Source organism: Microcaecilia unicolor, chromosome 11, assembly GCF_901765095.1.
Source record: "Microcaecilia unicolor chromosome 11, aMicUni1.1, whole genome shotgun sequence".
NCBI lineage: Eukaryota > Metazoa > Chordata > Amphibia > Gymnophiona > Siphonopidae > Microcaecilia > Microcaecilia unicolor.
The window spans coordinates 82081381-82105864 of record NC_044041.1 but is presented as its reverse complement, the minus strand read 5'-3'; the positions used below and the strand labels follow the sequence as shown (position 1 = coordinate 82105864).

Sequence of the window (24484 nt, the reverse complement as noted above, 5' to 3'; positions counted from 1 at the left end):
GGATGTGTGCATTTTTTGGTATACGCAATTCCCCTTGCTGTTTACATTTGCACTAAAAATAGAAGCCCGTTCTATTTGAAAACAGGCACGAGTTGGTAAATAAATACCCTTGGGTAATACCTTTGGGTACCTAACCAACAACTCCAGGTGGAAACTGGGAGGGGGAAGCAATTATTGGACACTTACACGTGAACGGATTGAGAGTGAGACTAAGACTACACCCCCCGGCATGCTTCTGGCTCCGCGCCTGCGCAGTGGGCCTGAGAGAACGGTCTTAAATGTCCCGGGCAGGGAAGCGGTGCACTGAACTTCGGAATCCCGGAGGGAATGATGTGTTGTTAGTAATATTGAGTGCTAGAACCGGGTCGAGGTTCAGTGAGGTGCTGTCCTTGGTACTTGGAAGTAAGTGGTTCCGTTTTTCCTAGGGTTGGGGGGTGGTTTTGTGTTCCTTTTATTTGAAGTGAGTCTTGCTTGACACAGGCCCAGGAGAGACCTTGCTTTGCTGAGTCCCTGACCTGCTACTTTAGTTCATCCAGCTTCGAAACCTTCAGTGTAGCTTCGCAGATGTTTGTTTACATTCTTTCACTGATTGGCTTTTTAAAAAGGGCAAGCGGTGGTATAAGTGTCAGAAGTTGAAATATAATTCTACCACGATAGTTTACAATTTTTTTTTTTTTTTAGAAGAGCAAACAAACCTATCCTCTTTCCATCTGGGATGCTCCATAGGAATCCACTCGGGTGGTTTTCAAGCACTGTATACGCAAGAAACTATCAGGAAAAAAGTAGCTTTTTACCAGGATGAGTTACTTGGTACATACTTTTCAGAAAAATGCCAATGCATTTGCTTAGGCGCAGGCAGACATTACTGGTACAGGTTCCATTTCAAAACAAAGAGTAAAACAAAAAATAGCCACTCAAAAAATGAACCTGGGTGTGGGAAGTCTCTCATGGAACCTAGACTAAATAAGTAATTTCACAGTGGTATTCATCTGGGAACTGAACCATTTCTGAGTCCATGCTGTCAAGCCCGGTTTGCCCTAGTGAGCTGGCCTTTGTGATAAATATAGCCATGACTAACAAGGTTGTTGGAGTTGTGGGTTTATACAGGCTGACTTCTGTTGCTGAGGGATTTGATGATATTGGATCTTGGGAAAGAATTGATACTTGGATTTAATTATTTCTTAGGAAAGTATTTGTGATTTTTCCTTATTCACCAATCTTTTCTATCTATCTATCACAGTATGTTGTAAAGAAGTTGCAGGTCCGTCTTACTGTATTTCTGTTTTTAACCTTACCTGTTTTTGTAAGAAACATTATTGATTTTTCTTTTGCAGTGCAGAGCCTGTTTCTTGCCCTGGCCCCATATATGGGTGAGAGCTACCATGACAGAAAATGGTATGGACTTTCAAACTGATTTGGCTCCTGTGTCTGGGTTTGGGGATGGCAGTCACCCTGGAGAAGCCATTGACCCCCCAGCCATGGACTTAGAAGAAGGTGCTCAGTTTCTGCCGGCTGCTGAGCATGGCGATGGCACTGCACACGAACCTGGCTCCCACTTCAGCACACAGCATTTTCTTTCCCTGGATCTTACTACCTCATTTGATGGAAATGGTGGTTGCAAGGTCCCAGTGGTCAATACGGCAAGGACTAGGGAAATTGCCAGCCCAGAGAGCCATTTAAGAGATCCTAAAACCTCTGGCTCAATGGTTGGCGTAGAATTTGATCTCCAAGTTGCTTCTGATGTGTCCGTTTGTCCTGAGGTTCGTAAGGACTCAGCTAGAGCTACAGGAGATGGTGAAGGTTCCTCTACACCTGAAAGTGATCGCAGTTGGACAGATGGTCTGAAGCCACCACTCCATGTCATCAGTGACATTACCGAGGTGCAGTTAAGAGCATCGAATAGCGCAAGCAGTATGGAGCTAGAAGAGCAGCCTGAGAGCGGATTACACGTGGTTGCAGGCGAGTGGCATGAAAGGACAGAAGGTGACCATATTCAAATTCAAGAGCTTTTAACACGGCTTCAGACCCTCAATCCTAGCTTCTGCGATGAGCCTCTTAATGAGGAACATGTCCCATGTATGTCTGAAATAGTCAGGCTCACGGCAGCTGACCTTGAGGAGGAGGAGGCTGGAGAGTACAATGGAGTTCAAGCACAAGACTTTGAGCCTCATGGGCTTCAGTCTGAGGATTCTCCGTGTCCACTACACATCGCAACTGGCAAAGGGATAGTAATACAGGCCAGATGCGATCAGCTCTCGCAAGACTCTGCAGTGACTCAACAAAACCCAAGAAGCCAGGGACTTCTCGTTGCTGAGGCTGACAGGGAAGATTTGTTAGATCTCCTGAGATACGAAAGGGTGCCATCTTCTGAAGCTATGGCTGGAACGCCATTGGCTAGGTCGGACATAGTGACTGGAGCAAAACTTGAAATGGTAACATCTGTACAAAACCCGTCGGAAGATGGAGATGACCGTGATGCTCTAGAAATGATTGCTCCTCAACGTCATAGTCCAGATCTGGCTTCTGGCCATGGTACATCAGACTCTGGGAGTTTGTCAGCAGAGACTGAGGGCTCCCAGGAGTGGCATCTGGTGAGGGATGAACCACCATGCCCCTTAGGTGCCAGCAAGGAAGCCTCAACTTATTTGTGTCCCCGTTGCCCTGATGATTCACCAGAGTGTGCCTGGCTCAGGATGCCCTCAGCCCTTGCAGTAGAAGAGCAGCAATCACCTCGATCATGTGATGGCAGTAATGTAAGCTTATCTGTATGCTCTTCTATCATGCTGCATGGGTGGGGGGACAGTGTCTGTAGATGAAGGGCAAATAACAGGGGCTTCTCCCTCTCCTCAGCCTATCTCCCTAGACCCCCACATACATGACCCCACGTTTTATTCATACATTCTTATTGATTACAAATATTATATTTTCTGGACAGCTGGTGCTTCATACCAAGATCACACATTAACCCTTTTTTTAAGGTGGAGGTAATTCTAGTTACTGAATGGGAGCAGCTGTTTCCTGCAACAAGAACTTAAGATTCCTAAGCGGATCTGTGCAACTCACAGAACTGTTGCAGGAGATGAGGTGCATTGCAGTCATGCTCGGTTCTGCCAAATATATTATAGTCTAGGGCAGGAGCTCTCAACCCAGGCCTACCAGTCAGGTCTTTCCAGATACTCACCATGCATATTCATCAGATTAGATTTGCATTCACTACCTCCATTGTATGCAAACTTGCCTGATGCATATTCATTATGTTTATCCTAAAAACTTTACTAGGTTTTTCCTGAGGACTGGATTGAGAACCTGTGGTAGTGTTCTGCTAGGTTTTCTTAGGGGTCCTTTTGCTAAGGTGCGCTGAAAACTGGCTTGCGGTAGTGTAGGCGTGGGTTTTGGGCGCGCGATTACCACACATCCATTTTGGGTGTGCGACCTTACTGCCAGCCATTGACCTAGCAGTAAAGTCTCACGCGGTAACCAGGCAGTAATGACCGCGCACGTCCGAAAATAAAAAAAGTATTTTTCAGCCGCGTGTATCGGACGTGCGCCAAAAATGAAATTACCACAACAGCCACGCAGTAACCAGGCGGTAACTCCATTTGGCACGCTTTGGGCGCATGTAGACGATAAAAGGGCCCCTTAGTGAATAATGCAGCCAGGGATGGCAGTGGTAGAAGACGGGGGAGGGGTATGTAAGCTTGAGTGACTTACTTGGAATTATTGCTTAGGAGTCATGGATGGAGGAGGGGGATGCAGTTTATGCAAACTTTTGTGGAGTGTACGTGGTAGAATATTAAGGGGTTCAGTGGTGAGTTTTTAAGACTGAGGTTTAGAGATTATCTGGTGTTGAAAAGGTTATTGACGTGGCTCAGTCTTGTGCTGCACCAATAAAAATGCTTTTTTTTTTTCCCTCTCCAGATGGTAGAGACTTTGGCTTCCTATTCAACAATCAAAGAAGGTGGGTGAGTGCTGGTGAGCTAATGACAGCACCTTACAAGTAGGGTGAAAAGCCAAATATAACCCCACAAATTATAAAATTGACTTTCAAAATACATCATGTCCAAGTCACTTATGATGCAATTAAGAACTGTGTCAGCCAAGCTGGGGGGTTTTACTTTTGGGAAATAACTTTAATCTCTCTTCTGGGTAATAATGTAGCATGAGGTAAACAAAGTCTTTCTGGAAACTGATGTTGGGAGGAGGAAGGGGCAGAAACTTTTTGATTTTCTAAGACCTGCTCTGCTTACTGAGTGTTGAATTTCCCCCCCCCCCCCCCCCCCCCCCCCCATGTGTCTTAGTGCCAGGACCCTGTGAGCCAGAAGATCTTCTGGATGGTGTGATATTTGGGGCAAAATACCTTGGCTCTACACAGCTGGTATCAGAAAAGAGTCCCTCTACCAGTATCCGAATGGCACAGGCCCAAGAAGCTGTCGACAGAATTAAGGTAAGGAACATGACACACTGTGCATTCAGGGTGGAGGGACTAGCGTGAGGAGACATATACCTGCATTCAGGGGCTGCGATAGTGACCAACTTTTAAGGTGCAATCCTTGTTTCTGACTTAATGCCATTATGAACTTAACCACAGAATCTTTTTGTTCTTAATCTCATTAGAGCAGTGGTTGGCAACTTAGGGCTTACACGCCACAAGGAGGGATGCCGATAGGTTTGAACAGAGTATGCACAGGGAGTGCCGGTGGCAGCAGCTAGTAGTGAGCTGCCAACTTCCCCGCCACTCGGATGACATGGAGGGCTCAGGCAGAGCGATGTGTAACAGAAGAAACAAATCTCCGAGAAATGTGTAGCGTCAAACAAAACAGTGAAGATGACTCTCCAGATAAAAATAACTGTTTATTGAAGGATGAACAAGACTCGACACAGCTGTGTTTCGGCCTATGTGGCCTGCATCAGGAGTCTTTTTGTTCAAGGAGCACACCCACTTGTAATATTGTTCTCAAAGTGGCGAGTCTGAATGGGAACTGCTACGTCTTATGTGCCGAGATATAACAAAGCTTATGTCAGCAACGGAACTTCAAAGTTGAGCTTGCAATTTACATAAGCTTTGTTATATCTCGGCACATAAGACGTAGCAGTTCCCATTCAGACTCGCCACTTAGAGAACAATATTACAAGTGGGTGTGCTCCTTGAACAAAAAGACTCCTGATGCAGGCCACATAGGCCGAAACACAGCTGCTGCAGGGCTCAGGCAGAGAACATCTTCAACTGGCAAGGTTCAGGCATCCCTACCGGTGAAGTAATAATTTTCATGCAGTGGGGCAGAGAGAGCCTGTGTGTGGCACATGATAGTTCATTCTAATTAAATCTGGAATAAAGTGTCACGCAGTATACAACATGTTGCTGACCCTTGCTTTAGAGTAACGTAGATTGGTAGGCTTTCTGTGCCCCTGCCTTTAGTGCCTCTTTATTCTGAGCCAGATGGGCACCCAAGGCCAGCTGATAAAGGGAGATGTTTGGGAATAGCTCTTTGTTTGTCAGGCTCCAAGGGGAAGATCAGTCTTTAAAACTTGACAGCCCCAGTGCTCCCCTGCGTCGTATATCTTTGGCGAAAAGATCCAGGGTACACACATACATGGTTTGACCTACTCTCTACCACACACTAGATCACTGGTTACCAAAAAGCAATAGATTAATTGTTTCTTAGAGCACAGCATCTGTAATCTGAGCACAGGTAGAGTTGTCTATTTTTATTTATTTTTTTGCCCCTGATGGTAGAGACTGTGCGTATGTGAGGTTTATCAGTCATCTTTGTGCTTCAGGAACTATAAATGGTCTGTAGTGACACCTCCTAAAAAAAATTAAGAGTAAATAGCTTTTGAAAACTAAAGTCTCAGTTTGGCAGCAGAGGTTATCCTATATAATAATTCTCACCTCCAACATTCTATGCGTCTGCCTGTCTGTGTCCGTAACTTTCTTCACAGATGGGCTCCGAAGCCCTAGCTAATGTCACTAGACCCATTATGACGCGTCCTATATAATTCTCACCCCCAACGTTCTATGCGTCTGCCTGCCTGTGTCCGTAACTTTATTCACAGATGGGCTCCGAAGCCCCAAGGGTTGGTGGCGGGAAGGGAGGCTTGAGAGGGTCGCGGCAGGGGGTCCCTGGGTCAGGAAATCAGAGGAAGGGGGGTCTGCAAATCGGAGGGAGGGAGGCGGGGTCTGGAACTCCGAGGGGGGTCTGGAATTCGGAGGGAGGGAGAGGGGTCTGGAACTTGGAGGAGGGGAGGGGGGGAATGTACCACCTGTACAAAAACTAAAAAATAAACAAAAACTGGGGACGACCCTGGAACTCGGAGGGAGGGGGAATGACGACCCTGGAACATGGAGGAAGGGGGACACTGGAACTGGGTGGGATGGAGGGGCCCCAGGCACACACACTGTCTCTCACAGACACACTCGCACCCAGTCTCACTCTCTCTGTCACACACGCAGATTCACTCTCTCTCTCTGTCACTCTCACACACACTCTCTCAAACATACACACTCCGAGGAAAACCTTGCTATTGCCCGTTTCAATTGTGTCAGAAACGGGCCTTTTTTACTAGTATATATATATATAAAGAGAGGCTCTGGGTTTATCTGTGAGCAGCAGGCTGGTCTGTGGACCTTCAGCTCCTATCTGTTGTACTTTATGGGTTAAAAAGTAATGCATCACAGCTAGAACTAAGTTTGGAGTCTCTGTACAAAACTATGTGCCCCTCCCCCTTTATTTTTTCCCCTTAGTTTTTTTTTTTTTTTTATTGTTTTTGGTTTGTTTTATTCTGAATGATTTTGGTGGAAATTTTTTTTATTAGTAACTTAGGGTCATATTGTATTCAAAAATTTTGTTATTTACAGGTTATTGTGTTTGTTTTTATAACAGTATGTATGGAAGGTTTACTTCTCATTGTTAGACATCTTGCTCTGTTGGCTTCTTTTTATGACTCAGTAAATTTTGCAGTTTTCTTTTTTGCATTTTTTGACATTGTTAAAAAAAAAAAAAAAAAGACCTCTCTTTAAATTAAAAAAAAAATGCATTGCTATCTCACAACTGTGAAATGGGCTTTACAGAGCTGCAGATGTCCCCCCCTCCCCTCCCATCACAATATCATCAAAGTCCCAGTTAGAATCCTCTGATGCTACAGGTGAGAAATGCAGCTTGAAGTGTTCTTTTTCCCATTTCTGTTTCTTTTAAGTAGGTTCTGGGGCTGTGTTTGGGGAGAGGGGGGTTTGGACGCAGGTTCTATTTATTTATTTATTTATTTATTTATTTTGTTTGTTTGTGACCTGCAGGCACCAGCAGGAGAATCCCAACCAATGACAGAGGTAGACCTATTTGTCTCCACCCAGAGGATTAAAGTGCTCACAGCTGATACCCAGGTGTGTTTTAGTCAAAGGTTCCTCAGGTTGAGGTTCCCAGGCATTCCTGGTTGAGTTATAGTGTACAACTGTGCGTGTTATAGCTCTGCTCCCCCCATGTTGCTGGTAACTCTCCAGTGATGGTAGAATATTTCTCCTCCACACAGGAGACCATGATGGACCACCCGCTGCAGACTATCTCGTACATCGCAGACATTGACAACATTATAGTATTCATGGCACGCAGGAAGCTTCCTCGTCATGCTGAGGAGGCCACAGGGGAGAAGAGAATGTACAAAATGATATGCCATGTCTTCCAGTCCACTGATGTAAGTCTGAGCTATGATACTTATGCAGCATTATGAATGTTTAGGGTACTGAATAATGCATCCTGGCTTGTACTCAACTTTTTTTTTTTAATGGTGGTGCCAGGCCCCCTTCCCTCAAACGGTACACCATGCATCAGGCTGATAGATCAGTCCTCACATTTAACCTAACGAGGAAGAAGCCGGAGAATTGCTGCTCTAGCATCAGGCTGGCTCTTTCCTTCTTGCTTAACATCTGCTGCCTCTGTGCTGGGGTCTGGCCTCTCCTGTCTGTCCTGGAGACTTCTTTTTAAAAAAAAAATGGTTACCCTATGCAAATGCTCAAAATAAGAAAAAAAAAGTAGGGGAGGACCAGTCAAATTCCAACACAAAGGTAAAAGAACGTGATTTATTAATCAGACAATGCAGAGCTGCCTTTCGGCACATGTGTGCCTGCCTTAAGGGTCAACAACTCCTATAAACACAAACAAGACAAAGAAAATATGTATTTCCATCATGTAGCTTCCCATTATTCCAGAACCTGTGGAGAGAGTTTTGTGTCAATCAACCAGTATGTTCTGTCTCCAGTAGTTGGATGGACACACTTTTCAGCCTCTGATTGTGAGTGCTTTGCTCCTGCTTGAGTTGTAGCTAGGTGGGCCCATGGGGTCCTGGGTCCCCACAGATTTAATCCAGGTGCCTGGTTTTGCTGGTGGGGATCCCCAACCTCCGCCAGCTGAAGCCTTCAGCGCCGGTCTCCAGAGCGCCACGTTCGCTGCTGATCTGTGCTTTCTTGAGTCCTGATGTCCTGCACGTTCCTTTAAGTGAGGTATCTTGTGGTGGCAGGGGAGGGGCGGTGGCTGGGGGAGGCGGCCTGAATGTGTTCCCCCCCCCCTTCCTGCCAAGGTCTGGCTACGCCACTGTGGTCAACTGGTCCACAGCTGAGCTTTTGCAGGTGGCTTGAGTCTGCAGAATCATATCTGGAGGTCTTCAGCTCCTTATCTCTGGTGCCCTGTGAATTTACTTCTTCCCTTCCTTCACCTCTCCCCTGATTCCTGTGGAACTGTCCTTTTCCAGTACAACAACCTTTAAAAAAAAAAAAAAAAGAAAGAGGTTTGCTGAAGAGTGTGGGACAGATCCTTTCACATCTGTGGCAAGACTTGTGGAGACTGTGAGCTTGGGGGGAGCATCCAGCAGTGGTAAGTCTGACTAAGGTTTGATTCAGAACCGCATGGAGGGCTGAAAGTTCTGCTGGGTTCTTGGGAGGGATCCTGACTCGCTGCTTGTGACAAGATCCATGGCAATTCCCACAGAGGCAGTTGAGCAGTGTTCCCGCTGTGGGACCTGTCAGCCAGCATCAGAGCATTGCAGTATGTGCAAGCCAGTAATCCATGGGACATGGAGGAAATGGTCGGCGGCAGCACATCTTTGGATTTACCACAGCATCCAAATATGCTAGGGTCTTTGGGCTCTCCAGGAGAGCGCGGGAATGGGTGCCATTTTGTTGGGGCTGACAGTCAGCTCGGAGCAACCTCTTACTGACCACGCACGGAGCAGAGCCACCATTTCACAGCCTCGGGGCCTTACAGAGCATTCAGCTGCATCGGGATCTTTTTCTGTGGCGTTTATGTTGCTCTTACACCAGGTCTATTTACTGAAACAAGGACAGGCAGAGTTGCTGTAAAGTGCTTCAGTTTCTCGGCCCTCTGCCCCTACGTCTCCTAAGAGATCTCGTTTAGACCTCCTGGAGTGGGCAGCTGAGGCTCTCTGCTTCTCCCTCCATTTCTGATGTGCCTTTGTTCTGTTCAGAGGACCCATAATTGAAGGTGCCTTTAGAGGAGGGGGATAATCCATAAGTATTGCCATACTTAGACAGACCAAAGGTCCATCAAGCCCAGCATTCTGTTTCCAACAGTGGCCAATCCAGGTCACAAATACCTGGCAAGATCCCAAAACAGTACAATACATTTTATGCCTCTTATCCTAGAAATAAGCAGTGGATTTTCCCCAAGTCCATTTTAATAATGGCTTATTGCCTTTTCTTTTAGGAAGCTAGCCAGACCTTTTTTAAATCCCGCTAAGCTAACTACTTTTACTGCATACTCTGGCAATGAATTCCCGAGATTAATTACACATTGAGTGAAGAAATATTTTCTCTGATTAGTTTTAAATTTACTACTTTGTAGCTTCATTGCATGTGGCCCCTAGTCCTAATATTTTTGGAAAGACTAAACAAGCGATTCACGTCTACCCATTCCACTCCACTCATCATTTTATAGACATAGTAACATAACATAGTAACATAGTAGATGACGGCAGAAAAAGACCTGCATGGTCCATCCAGTCTGCCCAACAAGATAAACTCATATGTGTATACCTTACCTTGATTTGTACCTGCCTTTTTCAGGGCACAGACCGTACAAGTCTGCCCAGCAGTATTTCCCGCCTCCCATCACTGGCTCCGGCACAGACCGTATAAGTCTGCCCTCCACTATCCTCGCCTCCCAACCACCAACCTCTCTTCCCCCACCTGCTCCGCCACCCAATTTTGGCTAAGCTTCTGAGGATCCATTCCTACTGCACAGGATTCCTTTATGCATATCCCACGCATGTTTGAATTCTGTTACCGTTTTCATCTCCACCACCTCCCGCGGGAGGGCATTCCAAGCATCCACCACCCGCTCCGTGAAAAAATACTTCCTGACATCTTTTTTGAGTCTGCCCCCCTTCAATCTCATTTCATGTCCTCTCGTTCTACCGCCTTCCCATCTCCGGAAAAGATTTTTTTGCGGATTAATACCTTTCAAGTATTTGAACGTCTGTATCATATCACCCCTGTTCCTCCTTTCCTCCAGGGTATACATGTTCAGGTCAGCAAGTCTCTGCTCATACGTCTTGGAACACAAATCCCATACCATTCTCGTAGCTTTTCTTTGCACCGCTTCCATTTTTTTAACATCCTTCGCAAGGTACGGCCTCCCAAACTGAACACAATACTCCAGGTGGGGCCTCACCAACGACTTGTACAGGGGCATCAACACTTCCTTTCTTCTGCTGATCACACCTCTCTCTATATACAGCCTAGCAACCTTCTCGCTACGGCCACTGCCTTGTCACACTGTTTCGTCGCCTTCAGATCCTCGGATACTATCACCCCAAGATCCCTCTCCCCCTCAGTACCTATCAGACTCTCACCTTAGCTGCCTTTTCTCCAAGCAGAAGAGCCCTAGCCGTTTTAGCCTCATAGGGAAGTCATCCCATCCCCTTTATCATTTTTGTCACCCTTTTCTGTACCTTTTCTAATTTCACTATATCTTTTTTGAGATGCGGTGACCAGAATTGCACACAATATTCAAGGTGCGGTCACACCATGGAGCAATACAAAGACATTATAACATCCTCATTTTTGTTTTCCATTACTTTCCTAATAATATCTAACAGGATTTGCTTTCTTAGCTGCCTCCGCACACTGAACAGAGGGTTTCAGTGTATCATCAACGATGACACCTAGATCCCTTTGCTGGTTGGTGACTTCTAATGTTGCACATTGCATTACATAGCTATAGTTCCTCATTTCCCACATGCATCACTTTGCCCTTGCTCACATTAAATGTCATCCATCATTTGGATACCCAGTCTCGTAAGGTCCTCTTGCAATTTAACAACTTTGAATAACTTTGTGTCATCAGCAAATTTAATTACCTCACTAGTTACTCCCATCCCTAGGTCATTTATAAATATGTTAAAAAGCAGCGGTCCCAGCACAGACCCCTGGGGAACCCCACTATCTACCCTTATCCATTGAGAATATTTACCATTTAACCCTACTCTGTTTTTTAACCCTACTGTTTTCTATCTTTTAACCAGTTTTTAATCCACAATAGAACATTACCTCCTATCCCATGACTCTCCAATTTCCTCTGGAGTCTTTCATGAGGTACTTTGTCAAATGCCTTTTGAAAATCCAAATCCACAATATCGACCGGCTCATCTTTATCCACGTTTGTTCACCCCTTCAAAGAAATGTCATAGATTGGTGAGGCAAGATTTCCCTTCACTAAATCCATGTTGGCTTTGTCTCATTAATCCATGCTTTTGAATATGCTCTGTAATTTTATTTTTTATAATGGTCTCTACCATTTTGCCTGGCACCGACGTGAGGCTCACCGGTCTATAATTTCCCAGATCACCTCTGGAACCTTTTTAAAAAATTGGTGTTACATTGGCCACCCTCCAATCTTCCAGTACCATGCTTGACTTTAAAGATAAATTACATATTACTAACAATAGTTCCTCAAGTTCATTTTTCAATTCTGTCAGTACTATGAATACCAAACAGGCTAGGCGATTTGCTACTCTTCAGTTTGTCAAATTGCACCATTACATCTTCCAGGTTTATAGAGATTTAATTTAGTTTCTCTGACTCATCAGCTTTGAATACCATTTCTGGCACCGGTATCTCTCCCAGATCTTCCTCGGTGAAGACCGAAGCAAAGAATTCATTTAATCTCTCCCCTATGGCTTTTTCTTCTCTGAGTGCCTCTTTTACCCCTCAGTCATGTAGCAGTCCAATTCTTTTGCCAGCTTCTTGCTTTTAATATACCTAAAAACATTTTTGCTATGTATTTTTGCCTTCCTGATCAGTTCTTTGCATTTGACTTGCCATTCCTTATGCTGTTATTTTCAGTCAGATCCTTCCGTCTTCTGAAGGATTTTCCTTTAGCTCTAATAGCATTCTTCACCTCACTTTTTAACCATGCTGGCTGTCGTTTGGAGGGGCATAATCAAACGGGGCGCCCAAGTTTTCCTGTGGGTGTCCTCGCAGGTCGTCCCCACGAAGGGGCGGGGAAACCCGTATTATCGAAACAAGATGGGCGGCCATCTTTCATTTCGATAATACGGTCAGGGATGCCCAAATCTCCACATTTAGGTCGACCTTAAAGATAGTCGTCCCCGATTTTCGGCGATAATGGAACCTGAGGATGCCCATCTCAGAAACGACCAAATCCAAGCCCTTTGGTCGTGGGAGGAGCCAGCATTCGTAGTGCACTGGTCCCCCTGACATGCCAGGACACCAACCGGGCACCCTAGGGTGCACTGCAGTGGACTTCAGAAAAAGCTCCCAGGTGCATAGCTCCCTTACCTTGTGTGCTGAGCCCCCCCAACCCACTCCCCACAACTGTACACCACTACCATAGTAGGGGGGCACCGAGATGTGGGTACAGTGGGTTTTGGAGGGCTCACATTTACCACCATAAGTTTAACAGGTAGGGGGGGATGGGCCTGGGTCCGCCTGCCTGAAGTGCCAGAAGCAAGATATATATATATATATATATATATATATATATATATATATGAATCTTGCTTCTGGCCCCCACTCCAGGTGTTTTTGTTAGAGAAGTGAACACAAGCCACAGTGATATATATTATGTTTATTAGAAGTAAGAAAATAGATAAGATACAAAATAGAACTCTGCACAAGCTTCTCTGCACTATAAATCTCTTACTGATAAGAACACTACCAAAATATATTGTCTAACTATACACTGATTATCCTTAGACTAAATACCGTAATGATTAGAATGATTAGAACAGTACAAATGATATTCTAATAATCCTTATGAGAAAATCACACATCTTATGCAAAATACACAGTAGCAGCTTATTCTCTGACCAAGAGCAGACATAAACCAATCTTACATTAGATAAACCACTAGCTAACCCCAGACTAGGAAGTAATTCACCGTGATCTCACCGTTCTTCTTATGATAGCTTCAGATGACAGGATTAGATTCCCCAGACACTATCTCAGCTGTCTGTGTCTTAGATGTCGAGCAGGTCTCTCTCTCTGCAGCAAGCAGGTTTCTGTCCCTCCTTTGGATCTCAGAGCCACTTTCTCCACCACACGTAATTGCACCAGTTATGCAGGTCACAAGGTTGGTATCACACACAGTCTCTGGCTCACCCCGAGCCTTGCTGGATTTCTCAGGTCCTGTCACCAGTTGCTCCTCTTCCGAGGGTCTCTGCCTTACTACTTTCTTCAGTTCCCGCTTTTCCCAGTCCCTCTCAGTAATGATCTCGTCCAATTAGTACCTGGGCGAGCAGAGTTCTTTGTTTTGTGACCTTGGAACTTCTGGTGCTAAGATTGACTCCCTTCTCAGCTTTTCAGGATGATAAAAAAAAGGGAGGGGATTGGAACTCAGTATGTCCTTGGCTTCAGTGAATCTGCCAGTGTTTTTCCCCAAGCTGAAGCTGGATCTCCCTGACACAGTAGGATTCATGTCAGAAGTGATAGCATCCATCTTGTTTGTAACAGGATGCACTAGGCTTGTATGAACCAAAGCCATCACAGGGAAATACCCCTACAGACCTGCATACTGCTGTCATGGAGCTGGGTATGATATTTGAGGCTGGCAAAAATATTTTAACCTTTTTTTTTGGGGGGGGGGGGGGAGGGGGTTAGTGACCACTGGAGGAGTTAGGGAGAGGTCATCCCCGATTCCCTTTGGTGGTCATCTGGTCATTTAAGGCACATTTTTGTGGCTTGGTCGTAAAAAAAAAAAAAAAGGACCAAGTAAAGTCGGCCAAGTGTTCGTCAGGGACACCTTTTTTATTATCGGCCGAGGACGCCCATGTGTTAAGCACGCCCCAGTCTCGCATTCGCTATGCTTCCGACACGCCCCCGGGAATTTTGGTCGTCCCCTCGACGGAAAACAGTTGAGGGCACCCAAAATTGGCTTTCAATTATGCCGATTTGGGCGAACCTGGGAGAAGGACGCCCATCTTCCGATTTGTGTCGAAAGGCGGGCGCCCTTCTCTTTCGAAAATGAGCCCATTGGTCTTCCTTCCTCATTTATTTAATACATCGAATATATTTGGCCTGGGCTTCCAGGATGGTATTTTTGAACAGCATCCACACCTAATATACATTTTTGACCTTTGCAGCTGCTTCTCTAAGGTGAGGATTTTTGGGGGTTTTTTCATCATTCTTCTCATTTTATCATAGTCTCTATTTTGAAAGTTAAATGCTAACGTATTGCATTTCCTGTGTGTACTTACTCCAAAGCCAATATCAAATCTGATCATATTATGATCGCTGTTATCAAGCGGCCTCAGCACCATTGCTTCCTACACCAGATCATGCTCTCCACTAAGGATCAAGTCTAGAATTTTTCCTCCTCTTTTTGGCTCCTTTACCAGCTGCTCCATAAAGCAGTGCTTGATTTTGTCAAAAAATTTTACCTCCATAGCATGCCCTGATGTTACATGTATCCAGTCAATATCGGGGTAATTAAAATCACCTTTTATCATTGTGTTCCCTAATTTCTGATAACATTTCTACATCTTTTCATCCTGGCCAGGTGGACAGTAGTACACTCCTATCACTATCCTTTTCCCCTTTACACATGTTATCAATAGAAATCAAACAAAATAAAACATGGAAAAGAAAATAAGATGATACCTTTTTTATTGGACATAACTTAATACATTTCTTGATTTATTAAGTTATGTCCAATAAAAAAGGTATCATCTTATTTTTTTCCATGTTTTATTTTGTTTGATTTCTATTGATAACCTTTAAGAGTGGACTGACACGGCTACCACACCTCTCCCTTTACACATGGAATTTCAATCCATAGGGATTCCAAGATGTGTTTTGTTTCCTGTAGAATTTTCAATCTATTTGATTCAAGGCCCTCCTTAACGTACAATGCTACCCCTCTCCATCAATTTGATCCACCCTATCACTACGATATAATTTGTACCCTGGTATGACAGTGTCCCACTGCTTATCTTCCTTCCACCAGGTGTCTGAGATGCCATTTAATTTTTCATTTAGTGCAATACATTCTAACTCTCCCATCTTATTTTTTTAGGCTTCTGGCAATCACATAGATATTTCAGACGGTTTTGTTTCTATTTACATCTTGCTTAGCAGTTGGCAGTGTTAATTTACAGTCTTTTTTTTCTGCTTTTTCTTTTAAAGACACCTGGTCTACTATGGTCTCTATTGCAACCTCGCTATCAGGATACCATATCTTCCATTTTTTGGTAATATCTTTGAAAGATACCTTGTTCTGAACCATGCGCTTTTGAACAACTGTTGGCCTTCCCCCAGGTTCTAGTTTAAAAGCTGCTCTATCTAATTGTCACCTTGCATATGTCTTGTTCTCTACAAGTTGTCCAGAGAGGAGAGAGGTCTACATGTTTGTCTGGTTAGCGAGTTGTTTTAAGGCTGTTATGTTTATTCTGAGTTTCTCCTTACTGCTCGTCTACATAAATACGGAGGAGATGGACTGAATGCCAAGAGAGATGTCTCAGCTTAGTTTTCAGTTCTCTATCTCCACCTGCCGGTTGATGGACACAACTATCCCACAGGTTCTGGAATAGTGGGAAGGACTAATGGAAAGAAAATTATCGGGTAAGGCCTAATTTCTCCATTCATGTGTAAAGAAAAAATGCATATACATGGTAAACTATGAAAATAGACAAAATATTTATCTGTTAAAGCCTTATGTAAAAAAAGAAAGTATGACAAAGGAACATAAATGTACATAAAGTACAAACAATAGTAAATGCACCAATAAAAAAAGCAAAGATAACGGACCCACTTGTCATAAGACTATAAAAATGAAATGAAATATTTTCAGAATGTAAGTAGAAAAGTGCTAACTTAAAAAAAAAATGGATAAATGAATTCAATTATTGAGGAGCTAATCAATATGAAACAACTAAAAGATAGGCATCTATTTGGATAGATTTTTTTTTTTATATCATTATGCAAAAAATGCCAAGTACCTATAAAACTATAAGACACCATAGAAATATATGAATACAATGTAATAATCTTTCGGGTTGTGAAAAGCAGAGTGTACATAAAATTGTGTGATCGTAATGAAATGAACTGAAGAAAACGTAGAATAAGGATAATGTGCTAAGAGTAAAAATAAAAATAATCCTAAAAGGAAAGTGTCATTCCAGTGTTCCACTAATGGTGCTGAGAGAATATGCCTGTTAATAAAACTGCGGGCTGGAGACTTCATGGCCAGTTGTGTTGTCAGGATATCCACATTGAAGATGCATGAGAAATCTGCATTTTCAGGATCTCCAGTGCATTCAGATTCATCTCATGAATATTTATGATGGGTATCCTGGAAGCCCTAACATAGTGTCTGAGGTGCCTTGATATCTGGGCACCCTCGCCTTGGGTGGATGCAGCAGTTCTGCTGGGCTCTGTTTATTGCTGGAGTCCAAATAGTTTTTGCTTCTTTCCTGCAGGCACAGATGATTGCACAGGCCATAGGTCAGGCCTTTGGTGTGGCATATCAGCAGTTCTTGCAGTCCAGCGGCATTGACCCTAGCAAGCTGCTGCCCAGCCAGTACAGCAATATCCTGGAGCAAGAGCAACTTTATAACGCAGATCTGGACCACTTCTCCAAGCAAGAAAACTGCAAGGATGTAAGATGCATTGCATTCCCTGGTGTGTTTGCAATTGTTTCTCTAGGACTGGCTTTCTTCCAGTGCCTGTTTGTTTTCCCAGTGAAATGTTCCGTCTTTTTTTAAAGAGAACGTTTCAGCGCTCTTATCAGCTGAACAGGTAGACAGGCCTCCCATAGTGTAATAGGCCCTGTGTCCTCTGCTTAGGGCACAATCTTTTATTTCTTGCCCTTTGGATAATGGGAGGGGAGTTGATCTAGGTGTCAGAGCGCTGATCTGCAAGGGGAATGGGATTTGAGATACTGCTTTTTTTGTGCGTACAATCAAACCAGCTTTTTTTTTTTATTTTTTTTATTTTACATATTATATACAATGGAGGGTTAAGTGACTTGCTCAGTCACAAGGAGCTGTAGTGGGGAAACAAACCCTGCTCCCCAGTTTCTTGGGCCACTGCACTATTAGGCTGCTCCTCCAAGCCAGGAATTATTCTGAGAGTTGAGTTCATGATTTGTCTGCTACTAACTGTGGCTCTGGGCAAGTTGCCGACTCCTTGTGTCCATTTTATCCAAAATCAGGATGAAACTGTTCCATAATTTTTCCTTGGAATCCTACAGTCCCAGTGCACAGTTGGGCTCTCTATTCCAGAAGTGGCTACATGTGCATTTTTCAAGTTCTAGCCATGCTGATGAAATGCGTCTTGATCCTCCTTGGATGAAAAATGCTCTGCAAATCTGTGCTGGCTTTTTTTTTTTTCTTCTCAAAGGTTTGCATCCGGAAGCAGAAAGGAGAGATTCTGGGCATTGCAGTGGTTGAATCTGGCTGGGGTTCCATCCTGCCCACTGTAACCATCGCCAACCTCATGCATGGTGGCCCTGCTGAGAAATCAGGGGAACTGAGCATTGGTGATCGTCTCATGTCGGTTAACGGAACCAGCCTGGTGGGGCTGCCTCTTGCCACTTGTCAAGGCATCATTCGGGTAAGGAAAGGAGACTGCGACCAGCAAAGTTGAGGTGCCCTAGAGCAGAGCACAAAGACCTAATGAGCTGTGTATATTACACCGGGATAGATAGTGGAGAACTGATGCTCATGGCTGCCATCTTTGTTGGTGGGGAGGGGCACACCTTTCTAATTTTACAGTGATGCTAGGAGATTCTGAGAGAAGATCTTCTTTCCCTCAGGTAATGAAAGTTCTGGTACAACTAGGTAGCCATCCTGGGAGCCATAGAGTGGGGAGAGGGAGCTAAAAAAATCAGATCATTGATAAAGGCTTCCCCACATGCTGTTCTTGGCCACCTCCTAGCCAGTCGGCTCTTCAGGATGTCCACAATGAATGTATATGAGAGAAACTTTACAAGAATGAAATGGAGTTCTTCCCCCCTCCCCGCCCCCAGTTGTGGGGTCACCAGGACAGGTTTGGGAAACCTTGGCTTAAGTACTGTACATATTTTGCCATTGGAATTTAGCACCTGCTATCAGCCATGGGTATGGTGGTATGTTTATTTTGCCTCATAGGTGAAGGGACCTCCTGGTGTTCAGGATCTATTGTCTTGTATGGTGTCAGCAGCTTAACAGTATTGCACAAGTAATATCTCCCTTTCTTCCCTCCTTAAGGATTTGAAGCCTCTCACGGAGGTGACCCTGAGCATTGTGCACTGCCCTCCCGTCACTACAGCTATCATCCGCCGAACAGATGCCAAGCACCAGCTAGGATTCTGTGTGGAGGATGGAATTGTAAGGAAAACATTTACCACTAGCAGGGTCTCACCCCATTCCACTATTCCCCAACCCCCCCCCCCCCTCCCAAATACTTCCTCAGGGAAGGGGGTGGCATGGGTATATGAAATACATTTACCTCTCCTGGTGCGCACAGGAGGAAATGAAAACAGCAGCTGTTTTAAGGTTGTCACATCACCACCCCTTCCCTATCCTTTCTTTTTTTTTTTTTTTTTTTTTTGTATAATTTCAATAAAACAAGATCTCCATGCATAATACATCATGTGAAGTAATACAGCCAAAACAGGTAACTTTAGCCAACAGGTCAAGTAAAGAAAAAGAAAAAAGACCCCACCCGTATGTAAAATGGAAGGAAAAACTAGCGAAACAAGCCAGCATAACAGCAGATTAAGTAAGTGAATTCAAGGTATTAGCAGCAATTCTCTCTCGAGAAACCACAAAATTAAATAACTGTTTAGGATCTAAGAAAACCTATGTAATATCAAACCCTGTGTACCCCCTTCCCCATTTTAGCCAATATCTTCCAGATGCAGCCCTCCCCTGTGCTGCTGCAATTATGCATGTCGAAGAAGGGAATTTTCTCTAGTGCTACCACCTCTACACCATTGTACAATATGCTCTGGTTATAACCACCCTACAGGCCCGTTTCTTCTATTTTCAGAAATGGTCAAGCAGTCGAGAACCATCCTTTAAATTTATAAAACAAATTATTTAGCAGTGGAATTTCACAAACTTTATCAAACAAGCAATAGCTAAGCTTTCAGCTGCACTGAGGGTTTCTGCAGCTCGATGTACCTTCATGTTTTGGGTCAGCTTTAGTTAAGAACCCTTCTGGTGAAAGAAGCTCTTCCACTCCTACCTACTCCTTTCTTTTCTTGCTCTTGCAGACTGAATCTCGGGCTCTGTGTAATTCCAATCTTCTCCTTTTTGCCCCTTGGCTACTTTTGGAAGGGTTTTTTTTTTTTACTGTTTCCCTTTCTACCCCTCTGCCAGTCATTTTGTGCATTATTATCTCAACCGTCTGGCTGTACTGGAGGACCCAGAGGATAAATCAGAGACTTGCTTTTTGAAAAAATTTCCCTGCTCCTCTTCCAGCTTTGAAATCCTGGAAAAATCAGAGGATGGATGCACAGTGCTCTGAGTAAAGCAGACACTCGCCTTTCTGCTCTCACCCAGCTTGATAATATAGCTCGGAGTTTGGGAATGCTTCCTTTAGAACAGCTGCCCTTACAAGTGTTCTTTAAAATATGGCTGTAGTATTTAGTGGGTCAAGGAAGTCTGATTGAGGTCATGGCCTGGGTCTGTGTACTGTATGTCTGTGTTGAGGCAAGGAACTAACAAGGTACCTGTTCCTCTCAGATCTGCAGCCTAATGAGAGGGGGAATCGCAGAGCGAGGCGGGATCCGCGTGGGTCATCGCATCATCGAGATAAATGGACAGAGCGTGGTGGCCACCCCCCATGAGAAGATCATTCAGACTTTGATGAATGCTGTAGGGGAGGTAAGTCCCCTTCTGGGCCTCTCTGGGGCTAAACTGGATGGGAGGAATATGATACACCTTCACCTGTCAACTCTATAGATGGGCCAGTTGCAAAGCGGCACTTTCAGTGGGAATCACTACATATCTAATAAGATCCAGTAACCCCTTGCTGGATTCCCTCAGATGTTTATCCTGTCTAGTCTGAGTTGGGGATCACTGAATCTACAGACAGAAAACCTGGTTGTCTATTCCCTTTTGCTTTGAGGTTTGCTTAGCTGTGCACATGGCTGGTTTGCTCAGGGCTGGGTATGTTATCTGAAGGGGAAAAGGGAAGGGATATTCATCCTCAGCTCGTGTGTTTTTTCTGTTGTAGGTCCATATCAAAACTATGCCTGCTTCCACATACAGACTGCTAACAGGCCAGGAGCAGCCCATCTACCTATGAACTGTAGACACCATTCTTCCACCCAGATGGATGAAAGGGGAAGGTCACTTTAGGGCTATTCCCCCTGGGTAATTATTCTTATGGACCTAGCCTTCTTCCTGAATTGCCTTAATTCACCTGCACTGTGTGCTTTGGTTCCTATGCCAGCATTTTCCCTTATCTATCTAGAACTTTTGACTCGCAGTAGAAGGCTTTTGTCTGTTTCATGCAAGCGGGATCTGAAGTGTGTTTATCCCTTGGAGGGTAGCTGGGGTATGCAGGGGTGGGCCTTGCTCTGTCAGAATAACAGCCATGAGCTAAGTCATATCCCCAGTACACTGCCCTTCACAGCTTCTAAATTCTGCTCCAGACTGCTGAAGATGCATTTGAGGTGCTGCTAATCCTGCACCTTCAGAGGCTGCCTCAAGGATTCATTTTTGTAAAGGTAGAGAGAAATGCTGTCCACTTCATGTTTAAAGGAGATTAAAATAATACATTTTTGTAAGTACAGTTGTAAAAGATAATTGTTATAAGAATACTAGTGTTAAAATCTCAGGGCTAGGAGCAGGGATGTTCATGTGGGGTTTGCTTTGAAAATTTAAAAAAAAAAACTGCCAGTAACTCTTCCTCTTAAATATTTTTGGGTTTTGTCTGTCGCCCACATTTTATGTGACCTAAAACAGACCAACAATTAACTATTTCTTCCACAGCAGTATTAATGTCCCCCTCTCCCTCTGTGCACAGAGCAAGGTGTAGAAACAAGCATTGGGGGTGTGTGACCCTGCCTCTGTGCTTTATTGCACTGTGATGCCCTATTCGCTCTGGGCTTAGACCAAGCAGTGTTCAGCCCTGTACCTTAAATTCAACTTGGGTTTGGGGGAACCATGGGTCGTGCATGTGCAACCTGGTTTGCCTGCTGTTACAGAGGGTTGTCTTTTGTGGGTTTTGTTTTTTAAAACACAACTTCCTCTTGCCCTGCTAAAACTCCCGGTGGGGTGGCTTGCCCAGGGTAAAACCAGCCTTACTGTACCAGGGAAGCAGCAGGCATTTAGTAGACTGAAAGCAAGCCATGGACCTTGGGAATTCATCTCACATGGGTCTGGTTTCTCCAGCATCCCTGGTAGAGCATTACTCAGCTGTACGTTGGAGAAACAGAACACAAGACACTGTCTCTGTTTCCCTTTGCTCCAAGTCAAGTTTTAAGCAGCCTGCTTTCCATCAGCTGTTTGTGACTGCTTGTTTCTTAGTGAGTGATGTGACTAGGTGGTAGAATTGCCCCTGAACCCTGCAAGACAGGTTTCTTTGAAAGAGAGCAAGTTCCTGTACCTTCTGACTTGTTGCAGGGGGAAGGACATGGCCCACTGGCTAAGAATTGAGTATGAAAAAACTAATAGTACTAGGGGTAGCCTTCAGTTCCTACAGCTGTGACCTGAGGTGGGTTTAGTGCAGAACGTTCAGCCTTTTCCACAGTTCCTTTAAGTTTCACACCCAACAAGACTGACTGCAGCTTGTGCCCAGAAGCGGAGGTAAAATTAGGACATATTTAAACAAGTAGGAACAGGCTTTATTCCTGTGGTGTAACTTTTCTAACTTGCAGTGTTTACAGATGTACAAATAAAATGTGGTTAGGTGCATCCAGTCTTTTTGTTCTTGTGGACTTTAATTTGACTGCTGTCAGACAGTAAACACAAGATGTGTTCAGCCAGAATTTCCCACCCCCTGGAAGCCAGATAGAGCTGAACCATTAGCACAAAGGGTTCGGGCAGCGGCTGGAGGTATTCAACTCTTCCTTTCCAAGTAAGACAGCTTTGAACCATACCGTGTCAGCACTTGCCTGTATCTTAGCTGAAGTTAGCAGTGATAGGATTACAGAGGCATGTCCTAAAAACTAGTTGGAAGCTGGTACTGGCCCTCTTCTATTAATGTCTTCTCTGGTTCTAGAGAAGGGCCTCTTCAGATTTCCACCCTCCTTCCTCACACTATGAGCTGGAGACTTGTGTACTTTTCCTGCGTGATCTACAATTAACCTTTTAGCAAAAAACCAAGGCAAAGATTTCATGTAGCTAACAGCAAACTGTGAAAATACAATTCCTTTATTATAAAGAAAGCATAATCCATTAACATTATTTACATTATTTAAAACCTCTGTCTAAGAAAGGAACAGAAATCTGTATTGCATGATTTTAGGGAAAGGGTGGGGAAGAATCTCCACTTTGGAAAACTAGGAACATCCTTTAAGAGGAGGGTGGCTTTGATAAGATTAATGCAGACCCATGTTGTTCTTTTCCTGCTCTGTTTTTATTTAGAATGGTAAAGGACCTAGATCTGCCAGTCAGTAGTGGCAATCTAACAAGTTCAATAAACAAGCAATGATGGAGAAAACTGGACTGTTATTTCCATCTGGGTCCAGCTCAAAATTCTCAATTGTGTTACAGTTAAAAGGTAGCCAAAGATGATTCTGATCCAATGGATAGTGAGACCCTATGTTCATCTTCTCATTCTGCCCGCAAAACATAATGGTTCCAAAGTCAGCACAAGACCACAAAATGTACAGATGTGGAAACCAGCATACTGGATCCATTTGCAGAACCAGTATTTGATCACTTGGGGGAGGAGAGAGTAAAGTGAAGTACACTGTCAGTGCACTTCAGTGAAAAAAGGTGCATGAATCCTGACTGATCTACCCAAAGCGCAAATGAAGGCTTGGTGTAAGGGACACGTGTCTGCTTTCTTCGTTAGAGGTCAGTCGCAGGCCCCCCCCAATAGTCATCATCATCCTCTTGTTCTGAGCTATAACTTCTGGCCCTGGTGAACTTCTTCTTGAGCGCATCAGCTTCATAAGCCCTGCAGGGAAGAGACAAGATGGGGGCTGAGATTGAGCAGATTTTGTAAGGCTTAGCTTGGGTAGAAGAGATGAACAGGAAACTTCAACCTTGCCAAATCAAATTAAGGTCATTCTTGGCCCTAATCACTATCGCTCATTAAATGGTAGTTTCAAGTTCATTTCACACTTTTTACCCCACCTTACGGCAATGCCATCGAGGCAGTTTACAATCTAAAAATAAAAACAAAACTAGGGAAAGTGAAAGTAGCCTAGGGGTTAGTACAGTAGGCTTTAATCCTGGTGAACTGGGTTTGATTCCCTGTGATTACAATTCTTGGTAAGTCACTTAACCCGCCATTGCCCCAGGTACAAAATAAGTACCAGTATATAATACGTAGCCTGCTTTGATTGTAACCACAGAAAGTCCCATAACCTTGAAGTAAAGCATTAATTTTTTTTTTTTTGGGGGGGGGGGGGGGGTCTGAGCATGCTGAAAGCTGCATATTTTAATTAAGATAACTTTCAACCAGCAGCATGGGACAAATGATCATGCCAAGAAAAGCAGATGGAAGCTCAGGGCTGGGAAACAACAGGTTAAGGATAAAAGTTGAAACGACAAGTGTGTGCTCAACGCTATTAGGCTTTAGCAGGGCTTTTTTTGTGCCAGTATGTTGTACTGGCACTTTTTTCCCCCTTCTCGCTCATCTGCAGCCACAGTTGCTTTTTCCCAATGAGCAGCAGCACCGCGGGCACAGCAGTGAGTAGTAGGCACAAAGCTGCAGTCCTAGACATGTGCTGTCCTCTCTGCCAATCCCCTGCCCCAGAACAGGAAGTTGGTGTCAGAAGGGCAGTGGATCGCTAGAGCTGATGGCGCACGTTTGAGCACTGTTGCCTCGCACCTTTTCTCAATTTTCCTGCTGCTG

General features: G+C 44.3%; 2 protein-coding genes across 4 annotated transcripts in view; one reads left to right on the top strand and one right to left on the bottom strand.

Moving 5' to 3' along the window:
• The first annotated feature begins 282 nt into the window (after positions 1–282).
• On the top strand, positions 283–22376 carry APBA3 (amyloid beta precursor protein binding family A member 3). The gene is made up of 11 exons (XM_030218991.1): positions 283–402; positions 1335–2753; positions 3919–3958; positions 4299–4444; positions 7292–7378; positions 7525–7686; positions 16942–17121; positions 17864–18076; positions 18712–18831; positions 20194–20334; positions 20687–22376. Exons 2-11 carry the CDS (start codon positions 1383–1385, stop codon positions 20756–20758), a joined length of 2532 nt encoding a protein of 843 aa, XP_030074851.1. The 5' UTR covers positions 283–402; positions 1335–1382; the 3' UTR covers positions 20759–22376.
• TJP3 (tight junction protein 3) overlaps positions 21192–24484 on the bottom strand; it is a 78979-nt gene continuing 75686 nt past the window's right edge. For 2 of the 3 annotated variants that reach the window (XM_030218989.1, XM_030218988.1), the window contains exon 21: positions 21192–23581. In XM_030218989.1, coding sequence (XP_030074849.1) covers positions 23473–23581 — 109 coding nt within the window. In that variant the 3' untranslated portion in view covers positions 21192–23472. The remainder of the gene's footprint in view (positions 23582–24484) is intronic. The other variant, XR_003943809.1, reaches the window with a different exon arrangement.

Bases quoted from the DNA above. Each gene is read 5' to 3' on its own strand.
- APBA3 (XM_030218991.1), top strand. From the start codon at position 1,383: ATGACAGAAAATGGTATGGACTTTCAAACTGATTTGGCTCCTGTGTCT. The intron at 17,122-17,863 runs GTAAGATGCATT...TTCTTCTCAAAG, and splicing joins AGCAAGAAAACTGCAAGGAT to GTTTGCATCCGGAAGCAGAA. The intron at 18,832-20,193 runs GTAAGGAAAACA...TGTTCCTCTCAG, and splicing joins TCTGTGTGGAGGATGGAATT to ATCTGCAGCCTAATGAGAGG.